Here is a 16,739-nt window from a genome sequence, read left to right on the forward strand (position 1 = left end):
TACAAAACAAGGAACATGAAAGTTAAGAAAACAAATGCTCAAGTTGTGAGATGGTGTTGTGATGAGTTAAGGAATGTGTTGGGGGTTCTGCTCGCCAAAATTACTTTTTATGTAATCTTAATAAATTTTTCTCTTTTAACATTGATATAATTATTACCCGCATTTATTAGTCTATTCTAACCAAGATCCCTCGAGTGAAATAACCAAATCACTTAATATCTCTCGTAGGCTCTTGGTGATTGATTACTAAATGATTTGCATTAAGAGTATAGATGCATAAATAGGCTAAAGAAGACCACTCTATCCCTAGATATGACTCTATCCCTAGATATGACTCACTTTAGATATTCTTCCCAAGTTCTTAGCATACAAACATTTTCTAATGTTTATATCTTAAAACAGTACATAAAGCTGATGATCGAACCATAAGTATGTGAATAAGCACAAAGATGAACAATAATAACAACATTATATTAAAAGATAGTTTAGAATCATTACATCAAAGAGTTTAGTTTGCCAACAACGGGTGGTTTTAGTCTTTCATTATCATAAGAAACTTACAAATATAAAAGTGGGATGAAAGGGAAGAAAGTGGAAGTGAAATGGATTGAAACGAATCATCTAGAGCTCCGGAAACAGAATCTCCTTCCACTGGCTTCTTTGCTTTCCTTTGTTTCTTGGTTTTTTTGTCTCTAAGGAAACAAATGTTTCCTTTTCTTTTTATATGCTTCACCAACTGATTGGTCAATCAGAACTCTCTTGTGCGCTTAGCACGACACTTGTGCTGAGTGCGCTTTTACAGTTGAATCAAGTGGTCGCGCGCTAAGTGCAGGATGTGGGCTTGCTCGTGATAGTTGTCTTCCAATGTGGCTTCTTGCGCTAAGCGACTTGCTTGGGTTGAATGGTTTTGACTTGCTAAGCGAGAAGGTCGTTCTGCATTGAGCGTGACACTTCAGTTCATCTATTCTCTTTCAGGCCTCTGCTACAACTCTACACAAAATATAACAAGAATTACTCTAAAAGTCATTAACTTTAGTATCTTTTGGATAAGAACTAAGAAGAAACTAAGTTCATATTGTTTAACACAAAATAAGTAATAAAAGAGAAGAAAATGAGATAATTATAATGTGATTTCAATATATAAATAAGGTATGCATAACACTTATCAATACTCATGTGAATAATAACTTGAATATGCATGTCATTTTTTGTTGGATACCTAAGAGTGCCTGTATATGTTACATGCACTTTAATTAATATGAAAATTGATAGACAAACTAGATTAATTAAAAATATGATAGTTATTAATTTAAAATTTAATTCAAAGAACTTACGATGCAAATCCAAAGGGTTGACGCGGTGGTGTAAGACCCTATTGCATTCGCATGTATTCAATTTCCACCTTGGATAAATTTTGTTTGGGCCAACAATAAAGACACTACGAGTAAGATTAATCTTTAACGTAATAGGTTGGGGACACCCATAATCTCTTATCTACCAAAAAAATGCAGATATTTTGTTTTGTATGAAATTTTGTAATATGGCATCTGCATCTTATAGTTTACTATATAATAATTGATAACAATAGAAAAATTGAGTAATTTAACTAAATGCGCTTATTTTCTAGTTCAGGTATAAAGTTTAATTTTCTAATGTTTATATTATGGATGTCAAGCAGCTTACATAAGTGGTTTGTGGGTTTGAAGCATTCCCTTTAACCACAACACATGGGTTCGAACCATGCGTATATTATGGATGCCGATAAGTTTTAATAGAAAAATTGAATTATATAAAAATATGATAAAAAAATCATTTTAATTAAAAAGAACTTACATGTTAATATATTAAAATCATTTTTATTGAGTTCATTAACTGATAATTGCTCCCTCAACTTGGGTCTAGTAGTCGCAAAATATTTAAAAAAATATTTGTAATAATTCAAATAATTATGTATTAAAATAGCTAATCAATCATATTAAAAATTACCATATATATATTAATATGATTTTTAATGAATATTACAGATAAAAAATTACATTAAATATTTTTTTTACAAAAATCATTATCTGTCTTTTTATAACAGTGATTTGTCCATTAAAAAGTTACTTCAAATAGTTTAAATTTACATAAATTAAATTATTGTCGTTATTGAATTAAATTAAGTATAATTTATTTAGGATGATTTATAATAATTATCATACTTACAAATTAATTTAAAAAATTATACTATAATTAACAATTTATAAGAAAACATCAGATAAAATTATAATTAAAATATATAATAACTTTTGTAATATTCGGGTCCTTAAAAATATAATTAATATATGTAGATTCCAGTATCATAGTTAATTTGATTTAAATTAATTAATATACCCATTTATTTAATTTGAGAAATTCCTTTTTTGCTTGTGGTGCATATGTTCTAGTAGCATATAGGCCCATATATAGTTAATGTTCCCTTTTGATATATGGTTTTTCTTATTATAATGTATGGGGAATAGTATAAGGTATTTTTTTTATTAACATGTATCAACAAAGGAGAATATTTTTATATATATAAAAGAAGAAGGGTGAGGATATTTATGGAATATAAAAAAGATAGGTTGGGATAATTTTGGGAAAATATTTTATCAATTGATTATTAAAAAAATGAATGAAATGTGCATTGCCTGAGAATGCAAAATTCCTTTACTTTTGGTGATATCTTGCACGTTTTTTTTCACTTTCTTTTTTTAAAAAAGATTTAGTTTATTTTTTATAATTTTGTTATTGGTACAAAGTATTTAATATTTATATTTATAATATATTAATATTTATTTGTTAATAGTAAATATACGTACAATTTTGGTCCTTTGTTTAAGTTACTACTTGTTCAATTTATAAAAAAAAAAAAAATTAACATATATAATCCTCGTGATATCACATAACATTCGATTGGTTCGAAAGGTTTACTATCACAAGATCGTTAAACTTATTAATTCTTAACCTAAATTTTGATCGGTGAAAATACATGAGTTTTTTTTATTGTGATCACTTTTAATCCTTGCATTTTAAGTAATAACATTAACTGACAAAACAAAAATAATATTGACAATTTAATGATTTGTCTTATGATAAAAAAAAATAATAAAATAGTCATGTATATATTTTATTTTATAAATTGTAATTTTAATCTTTTTATTAATTAATTTGGCCTCAATTATTTTGAACAAATAAATACAATTTATTGAAAAAAAATTATAATTGACTATCTTATCTAATTTGGTAATGACGTAACAAGTCATTCCACTGTGAATTATTATTACATCACTAATTAACATTTTTATTTGAATGCGTAAAAAAATTTCAAAAACTTTATTGGTCAAAATTTAGATTAAAAACTAAAACTAAAATTGAGAAAGTTTTAAAAAAATGATGTATTTTTTTTTTCTCAAACCCACGAGCCAACCTGTAAATGTAATGCATATATTGCATTCATTTACTATTTACTTATATACTTATCTACTAATTTAGTAGTAAAATACTAAAGTTATGAAATATACTTTATTTTTTTCTTTCTATTTTCATAAAATAGAGGAAAACAGATTATTCTTCCTTTTTTTTTCTTTCTGAATATAGTACTACAGGATATTTTATTTCATTTTCTTTCTCTCTCTTTATAATTTTATTTTTAATATTAAAAAAAATTAAGAATATAAAAGGGGAAAATTAAATAACAAGGGACTTTCCTTAAATTCAAAATATTTTAATTTATTATTTAATTATTTTTCCCTTTTATCACTATTTTTTTGTCACCATATTACATTGTTTATGGAGTATTCACAACATTAGACTTTGTTTCGTAAATTTAAGTTTAATTTTACTTAGTCCAATAACATGTTAATACCTCTTATCACTATTTAAAAATATCTATTGGCATAAATTATTAAAAAAGAAAATACTTAGGAAATAATCATATAAAAATTCATGCATACTAAAATAAAATAATTTTTATTTTTGAATCCATGATTTTAATGGCTAAAAACTTAAAATAAAAAAGTAATTACACTTTTAGGATTTTTTTTTCATCAATAAGATTTTTAATTTATATCCTACTAAACTATATATGTCAACATAATTAAATTATGTTTGGTGTCACTTTTAAAATAATTATTTCAAATTTTTTAAAAAATTATTATATATGATTATTTTTATTTCAATGATTATGGAAAATACTTTACACTATTAATGTGTATACTATTTTTTATGGTAAAAAAATATAAATATTCTTAGTAGGTGACTATCTCGCTCAAGTTCAATAAAATTACTATAAAAAGATAAATCTTTTAATTTAAATGTTTATTATAGTTGCATACTTAAAATTTAAATCAATAAATTTATTATTGCCTTAAATTTAATATTTAATTTATTAGTGACTTAAATTTAACATATATTATTATTTATTCTTACCTTTAATTAGTTGACTATAGTTGATGATTGAGACGTTTTTGAAATGTATCGTGAAGCACCGAAAAGAGACCAAAAGCAAATAAGACATGTATTACATAAATTCATTGAAACTGAATATAATGAAGTCTAGTAACAACCACTGTTTTGATAATTGGCTCAAATCGGCCGGCTGGATTGGTCAGATAAAACAAATAATATAGCTAGTTCGGTTCAATTACTTAATCAAAAGAAATATTAAAATAAAATTAATAGAAATTATATAAAATAAGATTAATATAAATTATATTTTCTATTAATTATATTTTAATGTATTTATATCATAATCAATATATTAATATTTCTATAGAAATTTATTAATATATATTAATTTATATTTATTAAAATTAATTTATCAATATAGACTAATAATATTAAATATTAATGAATTTGAATTAATAAAATTTATATTTTTAATTTTAATTTTTAACATATGAAATAATATTTAATATTAATAAATATATAGTATTAAAATGAGAAATTAATAATATAATATATACTGAAAATTTAAAATTAATATTAATGAATTATTATTAACAAATATAAATTAGTATATATTTGTTGGATAATATTGTTTTATATTCTAATCATGTGTAAAAAAAAATTGGACCAACAATAATTACACATAGTGAGATTAGTGACCTAGTAGGTTGGGAAATACCTATGAGTGTAAGCGGGTCGATTTGGATTAGGTTTAATCAAACTCATGATAAATCAAATCAAATTTGAACGAGTTTGTTTGGGTAGGTTTTTTAAGAAAAAAATGAAATACAACCCAAATCAATTCATTTGTGAACGATTTGGGTTGAGTTAGATCAACGCGTCAAACATTTAATTTTGTCCGTTCTTTTTTTGAAAGACAATATTTTTTACAAGTTAAAATTTTTATTAAATGAATTAGACATAACTGTTTCTTGTTAGATTTTTTATTAAAAAGAATTTTTTTTATATTGTCACACTCCACTCCACTTATTGCTATCCATCATTTATTTATTTATGGAGGATGAGAAATTAAGCATATCATATTCAAGATAAGGAGTTTCAATAAGCACAATAAGGATGAGTTTTAAACACTTTTTTCTACCAAAATCAATAGAACATTAGGAGGCATATTCTTTGTAAATAGATTTGAAATATTTTTAGAAGCTCATCTAAAGTGGTTTCAACTTTCAATAAATAAAACATTTGTCACTTTTATCCTTAAGGTTAAGGATGCATTGATACATAGTCAATTCAAGCTGATAAGTCTATGTAATCAATAGTCAATAGTATTTGATTTTTTTAAAATTTAAAAATATATATTATATAATAATAATAATAATAGTTTAATACAAATTAACAAGTCTACAAATCAGCAGATTCAAATATTAAAACCCGTGACCCAATCCAAAATTCAACAAATTTGATTGGTTCGATTTGGGTTTAACGTAAACATAGAAATTATCCAACCCAAACTATTTAGATTAATTCGGGTTCGCATGTTGCCCACACCTGCTTACATCCCTAGGAACACTCGTGATTTTTGACCCATACATATTGATTTATATTAAATATATACCAATTAATATAATAACAAATCATATTTATTGATATTATATATACACAAGTACTATTAAATATTAGTACATATAAGTTAATAATAAATGTGTGACATCATTAAATACTAATAAATATTATTTATTAAATTTATACTAATAATATTAATAGTTGTGAAAACAATATTCTAAGTTTTTTCGAGTAAAAAGTGCAAAAACAATATTCTAGAATACTCTGTAACAACCTATATAACTACTCTATGGAATAAAAAGGGCAAGCAAAATTTAGCTTTTTTCCTTCTCTGTCTTCTCTAGAGGCCACTTAGTCCTTGAATTCTAAGTTTATTACCCCTCACCCATCAATATTTGGTGCTTTCATTGAGTATGACATACTCCACTCATTCGAAGTCCAACCTGGATCGCTTGGAAGATGCCATAGTCAAACTCACAGCCTCTCAATTTAACCTGTCCATGAGATTGGAGGATCTATGCCAAAAGGTTCCGACTCTAGAAACTCGACCACTGTCCCCTTCATCTTCATATGCTAATCCTTCTACTGTCCCTTCATCTGTCACTTCTCATCGCTTGAAGCTCGAGGTACCATGCTTTGATGGTTCGGATCTGTAACATCCAAATTTTTGTAATCTAGATTAAAAATGATTGTTATTTATAAATAAATAGAGTTTTAGAAAAATGATGAGATTTTATAAATAAATAAATAAGGAGATATAATTATTAATTAAAATAATGATTTGAGAGAAAATAAAAAGGATATTTCATTTATTTGTTTGATAGAAAATAAAATAGAGTTTGTTTTTATAAAATAAATAAATAAATAAATATAGAGTAAATAATAGGCTGAGTACCCTAGGTATAAATAGTTATGTTAAGTCAGGTGTCTCTTTTTGGCCTCATTTTCGTTTTTCCCCTTCTCCTTTCAAAACCCTTTCTTTTTCCCGCAGCCCACCAAACCTGTCTCAGAAAAACGACGATCTCGGACTCGTTCATAGTTGGATTGTCGTGAAATTTAAGTACCACGTTCGCAACCAAATTTCAAACATTCTCACCGTTGGGAATTTTAAAATCATATCTGAGCTTAGAGGAAAACCCTTCGCATTGTAATCATAACTATGAGTTATATATAAATTATATATGTTTGATGAATCATTTGATGTCCCAATGAGGAATTTTTGTGAAATTAATGTGCTCTTGTGTTGAGTGTGAACCGTAGTTGATAAAATTAAGTAAGGAGATATTGAGTTTTTATTTTTCCCCTTTTCATGGTTTTTAGTTTTTTTATAGTTTAAAATTGATATTATATTTGAAATTGAGAAAAGAATTCTAATAGACTATGTGTTGTATTCTTAGATAATATATATATGAATTCATGTATAATTATATATATGAGAACGTGTTTATATAATTATTTAGAATTGGTACATTGAAAACTTTCTTAAAATTCATGATCAAATATGAAATACGTTGCTGGATTTATATATATAGATTTAGTTATATATTTATTTATATTAATATTTTATGTAAATAATGTTGTAGTGTTGTTATTGTGTGATTCCAAAAATTATTCAAGTGTTGGAGTTTGAGAATACTATGTTTAGATTTGAGATACATGTGTATTGAGATGTGTGTATTGAGTTATGAGCTGTGAATTATACAATAACCCGACCAGTGTTGATATTGAGAAAATTGTTTATGCGCAGTGTTAAAGAGAAAGTGTAGGTTCCTAGTTAGGAACCAGTGTTAAATTGTAGTGCAATTGTGTTAAACATGTTTGAAACATGAGTGTGAGGTCGTGGTATTGTATAATTCATGAGCAGTGCTTATAAATGAAATATGTGATGAATTGTGGAATAATATGTTGCCTTGAGATTATAATATTGTTATTGAGATTGAGTAAAAGTGTAAAGTAGAACAGGTGTTGAATTGTGAGATACGTGAAAACATGTGATGGTGGATTGTGACATTATGAGATGTGAAATTGTGAATGAGTTTTGGTTGTAAATAAGTGTGAGATTAACTCTTGATGTGACATTATTTGTGTCGTAAGATGTGAATTGTACAATAACCCGACCAGTGTTATCTTGAGAAAAGTGTAAATGCGCAGTGTTAAAGAGAAAGTGTAGGTTTCCTATTTAGGAACCAGTGTTAAATTGTAGCGCAATATGTTGTACGTGTTTAAAACACGAGTGTGAGGTCGTGGGTATTGTATAATTCACGAGCAGTGTCTGTGTGCTAAAATGATTTTAGGGGTTGGACCTGAATCAGGAGGGAGAGACCCTGACAGACTCTTCGAAGTGTAGGCCTTGGGGGTCATCGGGTTTGAGTGCTCCTTTAAGCCTATGCTGATCCCATATGGTTGGAGCATTCTCGCAAAACATCGTGACCCTGACTGGTCTCCCTATGATCTTACTTAGTGAGAGTGACCTGACAAACCCATTGTGTGGTGTGTCTTGTTATGTACTCCTAAGCGCCCCAGGGTGGTTTTTCACTGACATGGTACCACATTGCATATAGGCTTGAGTCTTAGCATAACTGTTTCATGCGCTTGCTAATTGTTTATTATGAAATTGAGATGTTATTATGTCTTGATCAGAGCGTGTGATTCTTGTGTAATGTGATTGATGATTGAAAAGTGTGATTGATTGATGAAAAGTGAATTTTGAATGACAAAGTGGTGGAATTACATGAATTACGTGTAAGTAAGTTTTATTTGGTTTATATGATATGTATATCTAGTTGTCTTGTTTCTCTATTAGTTAGGAATGTGATAACTCACTCCCGGTTTGTTGTTTATGTTTGGATCCTGTGATGATCTTGAACTTTGTGTTCAGGGGAGCAAATGACTAGGTGAACTGCTTTAAGGAATATTGTGCTGAAAGACGTCGAGACACAACGCTCTGATAGGATGTGACATTGGGGTATAGGGTTTTATATTAATTGTATGAAGTCTCAGACGGCCTTGTTCGAGCCGATGACTTTATTATTTATTTGGACAAGTTTGAATATGATGTAGAAGAAAGTGATTGTGAACCTTTTATCCCTTTGAAAGACTTGTATTTAAAAATGTAAAAAAAATACTTTTAATTAATATTTGAATTTTTATTCCTTGTTAGTATATATGTGAGGGGTAGAGGGTGTCACAGGATCCTTTTGGGTGGATCTTCAAGATAACCCAATTTTTCGAGTATCATGAGACGCCAGAGCTAGATCGCCTCACCATTGCTTCGTTTTACATGGAAGGGCCAACATTAGCTTGTTTCCAATGGATGTCTATGAATGGCCAGTTGTCGTCATGGCCCAGTTTCTTGCGTGAGCTTGAAGCTCGCTTTGCTCCATCCTAGTACGACGACCCAACCAGAGCTCTATTTAAACTCAATCAACATAGGTTCGTTAATACTTACTTATCAGAGTTTGAGTCCCTCTCCAACAAAATTGTTGGTCTCCCAACACCTATTTTGCTCAACTGTTTAATCTCAGGATTAACTCCCGAGATTCACCGCGAAGTGCAGGTAGCACAGCCCCTCATGCTGGTCCAAGCTACAACACTGGCTCGCCTTCATGAGGAGAAACTAGCAAATTCCTATCTATTTTTTCAATGTCATTCGGTCACATCAGCGTTATCAGTCCCTCCTCCTTCACTATTGTTACCGCCAATTCCAACATCAGCACTGCTACCTACTCCATAACCGTCTCCTTCTATCCCTTTTAAGAAATTATCGCCAGAGGAACTTGCATTACGCCGTGAGAAGGGTTTGTGTTTCAATTGCGATGAAAATTTTAGTAGGGGTCATTGTTGTTCCTCCAAGATGTTTTTGTCCATCACGGATGAAGACGACAATCCTACATATGAATTAATCCCTCCTGATGAACTTGGCGATACCGGGGAACCAGTGGGGCCATTGTCAGGCCAAATCAATCTACACACTATTGCGGGCCACATAGCTCCAGAGACACTACGTTTGGTGGGCTGGTTAGCGGGACACAGGGTGTGGATATTAATTGATGGGGGTAGTACCCATAATTTTATCCAGAAGCGCTTGATTACAAATTTGGGCTTAACCACTTAAGCCACTCAACCCTTATGGGTAATGGTGGGTAGTGGCCACGAGTTGGAGTGCCACTTGCGGTGACCTGACACTCTTCTTCGGATTCAAGGGCATGATATTCGGGTTCAATTCCATGTTCTTCACCTATGCGAAGCAGATTTGGTCCTGGGTGTTGAATGGTTGAAATCATTAGGCCCGGTCTTGACAGATTACAATGAGTTAACTATGAAGTTTACTCACGATGGCAGAATCGTGGAATTAAAGGGTGATCGCAATAGTGGTGCTGGGTCCATCTCTGTACATCAGTTGCATTGTCTAGTGCAAACCAATACAGTGAGTGAATTTTTTCATCTTTGAGTCAAGCCCCCTTCAACCCAAATCCTTCAATCACCACCCATCAGACTGGAGGTTGAGCACATTATTCACTAATTTGACGAGCTATTTCGAGCCCCAACAACCTTACCACCTACTCGAACAATCAGCCATGCAATTAATCTTCACCTTAACTCCGAACCAGTGATTGTTCGTCCTTACATATATCCCCATTTTCAAAAGTAGGAAATTGAATTGCAAGTTGAGGAAATGTTAAGGAATGGCATCATCAGATCGAGTACAAGCCCCTTTTCGTCCCCCGTTCTGTTAGCTCGAAAGAGAGATGGGTCATATCGCTTCTGTGTAGATTATCGAGCCTTTAACGCTATCATAATCAAGAAACGATTTTCGATACCGATAGTGGATGAGTTATTGGACGAGTTAGGGGGTGCTTAATGGTTTACAAAATTGGACTTGCTATAGGGTTACCATCAAATTTTGATAAAGGATGAAGATGTTAGCAAGACAATGTTCTGCACCCATCACGACCATTATGAGTTTCGCGTAATGCCTTTTGGGTTGTGCAATGCACCTTTGTCCTTCCAGGCCACGATAAATGAGACTTTCCGACCTTATCTTTGCAAATTCATAATCGTATTCTTTGACGACATCCTCGTCTATAGCAAAACCTTCCAAGATCACTTGGTTCATCTAGTAAAGACATTTCGTGCGTTGGAGACGGTCAGTTCTTCTTGAAAAAGTCCAAGTGTTTGTTTGCTCAACCCCAAATCGAATACTTGGGCCATGTGGTGTCCAACAGGGGAGTAACACCAGTCTTGGAAAAAGTAAGGGCCAAACAACAGTGATCGGTTCCACGAACCTTTAGAGCGCTTCGGGGATTTTTGGGGCCCATGGGATTTTATCGACGTTTCATTAGGAGATATGCTTCAATTGCAAATCCCTTGACTCAACCTCACCTTGTTTGGTCTTCGGTTGCCCAAACCTTTTTCCAACAACTGAAGGACGCCATCAGCTCTGCTCCGGTATTACAATTACCAAATTTTGAAATTCCATTCACAGTAGAAACAAATGTGTCAGGAGTAGGTATGGGGGCGTCTCAGTCCGAACACCCCATCGCTTTTTTCAACAAACAATTCTGCCTGAAACTCAGACATGCATCCACCTATGTCCGGGAGTTGGCCACCCTCACGACCGTAGTTAAAAAGTGGCGTCAATATTTGTTAGGGCGCCAATTCATCATATTGACTAACCATCGCAGCTTGAAAGAGATTATGGCTCAAGTCATTTAGACACCAGAACAACAATTTTATCACTCTAGGCTTATGGGTTACAATTTCAGGATCAAGTATCGCACAGGTAAGACGAATACAGTTGTAGATGCCTTATCTCATGTTCCTGATGATTCGTAGAGTTCTCTCTTCATCTTGTTCGTTCCTCATTTCAATTTCTTAGAACAACTCAAGACGGACTTGACCACTCACCCTGATTTCGTGGCCCTCCGTTCGCTCAATACAGACTTGACCACTCACCCTGAGTTCGTGGCCCTTCGTCAGGAGATTTTGGCAAATCCGACAAAGAGACCTGAGTATACGATTGCCAATGATTTGATTCTGCTGAACAACCGCATATGGTTACCTAAGGGAATCGCTTTCATTCAAACATTACTTCAGGAATTCCACAGTACACCAAATGGAGGGCACATGGGAATCAAAAAGACTTTAGCATGCTTGGGGTAAAATTTCATCTGGTCCGACATGTGCACTGATGTTTGTCAATTCGTCTTAGCTTGCTTGGATTGTCAAGCTACTAAGTATGAAGCCAAGAAACCAGCTGGGCTCCTCTATTCGTTACCTGCTCCTTCACGACCATCGAAAGACCTTTCCATGGATTTCATAGTGGGTCTTCCTTTGTATCATGACAATACCACTATTTTGGTTGTTGTTGACAGGTTCTCTAAAGGAATTCATTTGGGCATGTTAGTGACAAATTACACAGCTTCCTCTGTTGCTTTATTATTCATGGAGATCATGGGTAAAAACCATGGAATGCCTAAGAGTATTGTCTCTGATAGGGACCCTCTATTTGTTAGTAGATTTTGGCAGGAGTTGTTTCGCTTGAGTGAAACAAAGCTGCGGATGAGTTCCTCTTATCATCCACAAATGGATGGTCAAACAGAGGTGTTAAACAGAGTTATGGAACAGTACTTAAGAGCCTTCATGCATAACAAGACGAAATCTTGGGGGAAGTTGTTGTTGTGGGCAGCATGGTGTTACAACACCTCCATCCATTCGGCTACGGGCGTCTCACCATTTGAAGAAACTTTTGGGCGCAAACCTCCAAGCATTCCCCAGTATCTGACGAGTGATTCTCAAGTGATTGCAGTAGACAACATCTTGAATGAAAGGGAAGTAGTATTCACAACATTGAGTAAGAAACTTTCCAAAGCGCAACAAAGAATGAAACTTACAGTGGACGTGCATCGATGGGACGTCATGTTTGAACCTGGAGAATGGGTCATGGTCAAACTTCGACCAAACGTTTTTATGGGCCATTCCAAATCCTCTCACTCATTGGTAAAGTAGCTTACAAGTTGCAACTCCCTGAAGAATCACGAATCCATCCAGTGTTTCATTGTTCCAACCTTAAACTTTTTCAAAACTCCACTACAACAACTCCTCTAGCTCTACCTTCACAGGACATTGACAACAACCCCGTTATTATACCTCTGGCTATTCTGGGAACGCATTGGGATTTAGTGTAGGACTAACCACGGTTGCAAGTGCTGGTGCAATGGCAAGGGTTGCATCCAGATGACACAACTTAAGAAGATTGGGCCAGTTTAAAGAAAGCTCACCACCTTAAGGACAAGGTATTGCCCAATGGGGTGGAAAATGATAAGCCCAAGATTGGTAATGCAAAAATCACTCAAGGCAAGCCCAAGAGAAGAATCATTGTGCCCAATCACTTGAAGGATTATGCCTGAAGGGTGGCAAGTTTAGTAGTGGTAATTGTCAATGCTTGTTAACAACTTTCTATTAGGGGCAATAGTGCTTGTCGGGTGGTGCGTGTATAGTGGTAGTTATGCATAGGTGTATTAGGCTATAGTGATGGTTAACAGTCGTGTGAAAACAATATTCTAGAATACTATGTAACAACCTATATAAACTACTCTATGGAATAAAAAGGACAAGCAGAATTTAGCTCTTTTTCCTTCTTTGTCTTTTGTGGAGGCCACTTAGTCCTCGAATTCTAAGTTTATTACCCCTAATCCATCACACACATTTGTATTGGGTTTTTTTTTTTTCCTTCATTTTACATACTTGTAATTTGTTGCAGCTAGCTTGTATCACAGCTTGTGACAGTGCAATCTTCTTGGTTCATCAATGGCAGATTGGCTTGATTTTTTATTTTTTTTTCCAATGGGGAAGATTACCGTAAAGATTTGTAGTTATTTTCGAAAATTGATCTTTTATGATTTACAAAATCCCATTTGACAGATTTCCGATTAAGTTGATTAATGGAAGTTTTAAATTTGAAACAAATTGATTTTCCCATGATTTTTGGTGTAAATTGATTATAACGGTGTTAACTGCGTTAGTGACTCTCCCTCAGTTCACGTGTGGTTGGCTTATTGGCTGGGACCACAATTGCGTAGTGGTCCTGATAGGATGAGTTTTTATGTGTGCAGGTTTTTTGTAGAGATTTAAAAATGCTGAACTGTCATCAGAGAGAGAGAGACACAGGGATTTTTTTTTTGTCTCTTATGTGAAATGAATCATATCCTAAGCAAGAAATTTATACTAATAATATTAATAGTTGTAGATTAGTATATATATATATTTATTGATTATTAAAAATATATAGTAATTAATTAATATCAATTTCTCAGTAGCATGAACTATATTAATGTATACTGATTAATTTATATTTATTAATAATAATTTGTAAGTATTATTTTATTAATTTATATTTATAATATATTAATATTTATTTGATAATAGTAAATATATGTACAATATTGGTCCTTGGTTTAAGTTACTACTTGTTCCATACAGTACAAATACAAATACAGCCTCAAGCACAATATTCAAGCACAAAAGATGAAAACCATTGTGGCTTCTTACAACATCACTCCAAATCAACCAACTCCAAAGGACCCTTTATGGCTATCCGATAGTGACCAAATCGGGGTCCTAGGTCATGTATCCATTCTCTACATTTACAGATCAGCAAAAGAACACAACAACAACACCGTTGAGAGGATGAAGAACTCTCTTAGCAAGCTTCTATCGTACTACTATCCAGTAGCTGGCAGGTTAAGGTTGTCAAAAAGTGGTCGAATGGAATTGGATTGCAACGCAAAGGGAGTGACATTGCTTGAAGCCGAAACCACAAACACATTTGTTGATTATGGAGACGACTTTTCACCGTCCGAGTTCACCGATGAACTCATTCCAAAACTTGATGATACTCAACAACCTATAGAGGAGATTCCCCTACTGCTGGTGCAATTAACAAGGTTCCATAGTGGTGGTGATTGTGAAGGCCTTGCCATTGGAGTTCTTCTATCTCATCCTTTGACCGATGCCACCGGCATCATTGACTTCATGAACAGATGGGCAAAGCTGTCTCGGGGAGAAGAACTAGACCCTAATGAAATCCCGTTTCTTGATCGAACACTACTCAAATTCCCAGACATTTGGTTGGAGAAACCGAGGGAAGTAAATACTAGAGAGATTAGTAAACTTGACACCAGTACACTTCAACATATTCCAACATCAAAACTGTTAGATCAGTGGAAGAAGCCTGTGGTGCCACAAACACCAGAAGATGATGGGATAGATAAGCCAAAGAAGAGAAGTGGTGCAATGCTAAAACTCACATCAAGCCAGGTGGAGAGGCTAAAGAATAAGGCTATGGCTAATAACCATCAATCTTCAAAACAAGGGTCAAGACCTAATTATAGCAGATTTGAAGTTGTTGCTGCTCATATATGGAGGTGTGCATCTAAGGCTCTTGGTGATGACCTAACTCAAGTTCGGTTCAGTGTTAATTTTCGCAATAGAATGAACCCACCTCTCCCTCATAACTATTTTGGCAATGCTGTGGCAAACGTAGCCACACCTGAGGGAGATATCATATCAAACCCATTAGGTTTTGCTGCTCATAAGATAAGGGAAGCATCTCATGCAGTCACGGACGAGTTTGTAAAGTCACAATTAAACGTTAGTCGTTTAGGCCAAGTGCAATTGGATAACATAAGGGCTTTCTTCATGCGACAAGGACACCGTGTGAATATCCCTTATGCTTTGAATCATAATGTTTTGTTCCTCACAAGCTTCACTAACATGCCAGTGTATGAATCAGATTTTGGTTGGGGAAAGCCAGTGCATTTTGGCTTAGCAAGTAGATCTCCAGCAGATAGGGCTGCAATTCTTCCAAGCCCAGATGGAGATGGTGTTATTGTAGCCTTATTTTTTCAGACAGCACTTATGCAGCTTTTCAAAAATTACTTTTATGAGGATATGTATTTATCCTTGTTATAGCTCGTATGGAGCTACCATATTCTGTTAGCTAGCTTTATTTGTTTTTTTGTGTTTTGGGTCTGTTTCCTTGTTTTTATTATTTAAGAGTTGATCATGTTCAGTTTCCTTTTCAGAACTTTTAAGTATGTTTGATCATGACCTGACAAAAGGAGATGATCTTAGTTATATTTGGGTAAGGGAAATGCTTGTTGTTACGTATTCGTATATTTGCGTAAACTGTGTAACAGTACTTTTGTATTTCTTAGTTTTTACATATAAACCTTAAAAGACAGATAAAAGCCAAGCGAAAGAAGTATCACTTCAACTCAAGCAGCTAAATCATGATTTAACCGGCCAATACGTAAAAGCTAATTTTGTCAACAAAAAGTTTCTTGTAATAATGTCATCTGAACTCGTAACTTTGGTCTCTCCCTAGGTGTATAACTCGCTATATATAACCATGTTATTTTGAACACGACTTAAAATCAAGCGATATAGACACACAAGTAGTTCACAAGAGGCAAAAGTGTATGTGATTTTCATTTTTCAGTTCAGTTCCTTTTTACTTCCCTTGCATCAAAAGGTGGTCAAAATATCATGTCACCTTGTTCAGAAAAACACTCTTGCAACAAAACAAGTCTCTTAAACATGTTTTAATAATTAGAGATATGTAGTTTGTGATCGTTCATCGGCCATTATATAGGCTTACTACTAATCACAGAAATTAGTTAAACTTAATTGGTTAGCTCAATTATAAACTCTACAAATAGGAGTATTGTAATTCTTTTTAGTATCTT

The 16,739-nt window shown here is 33.0% G+C and overlaps 1 protein-coding gene across 1 annotated transcript; it reads left to right on the forward strand.

Moving 5' to 3' along the window:
* The first annotated feature begins 14,447 nt into the window (after nt 1-14,447).
* Nucleotides 14,448-16,167, forward strand: LOC114375583 (spermidine hydroxycinnamoyl transferase-like). The gene has a single exon (XM_028333408.1). It carries the CDS (start codon nt 14,518-14,520, stop codon nt 15,961-15,963), a length of 1,446 nt encoding a protein of 481 aa, XP_028189209.1. The 5' UTR covers nt 14,448-14,517; the 3' UTR covers nt 15,964-16,167.
* Nucleotides 16,168-16,739: the final 572 nt, after the last annotated feature.

The sequence above is a fragment of the Glycine soja genome, chromosome 11 (genome assembly GCF_004193775.1).
Source record: "Glycine soja cultivar W05 chromosome 11, ASM419377v2, whole genome shotgun sequence".
Classification (NCBI taxonomy): domain Eukaryota; kingdom Viridiplantae; phylum Streptophyta; class Magnoliopsida; order Fabales; family Fabaceae; genus Glycine; species Glycine soja.

What these genes read in the sequence shown, in the direction of transcription:
- LOC114375583 (XM_028333408.1), top strand. Translation starts at nt 14,518, where the DNA reads ATGAAAACCATTGTGGCTTCTTACAACATCACTCCAAATCAACCAACT.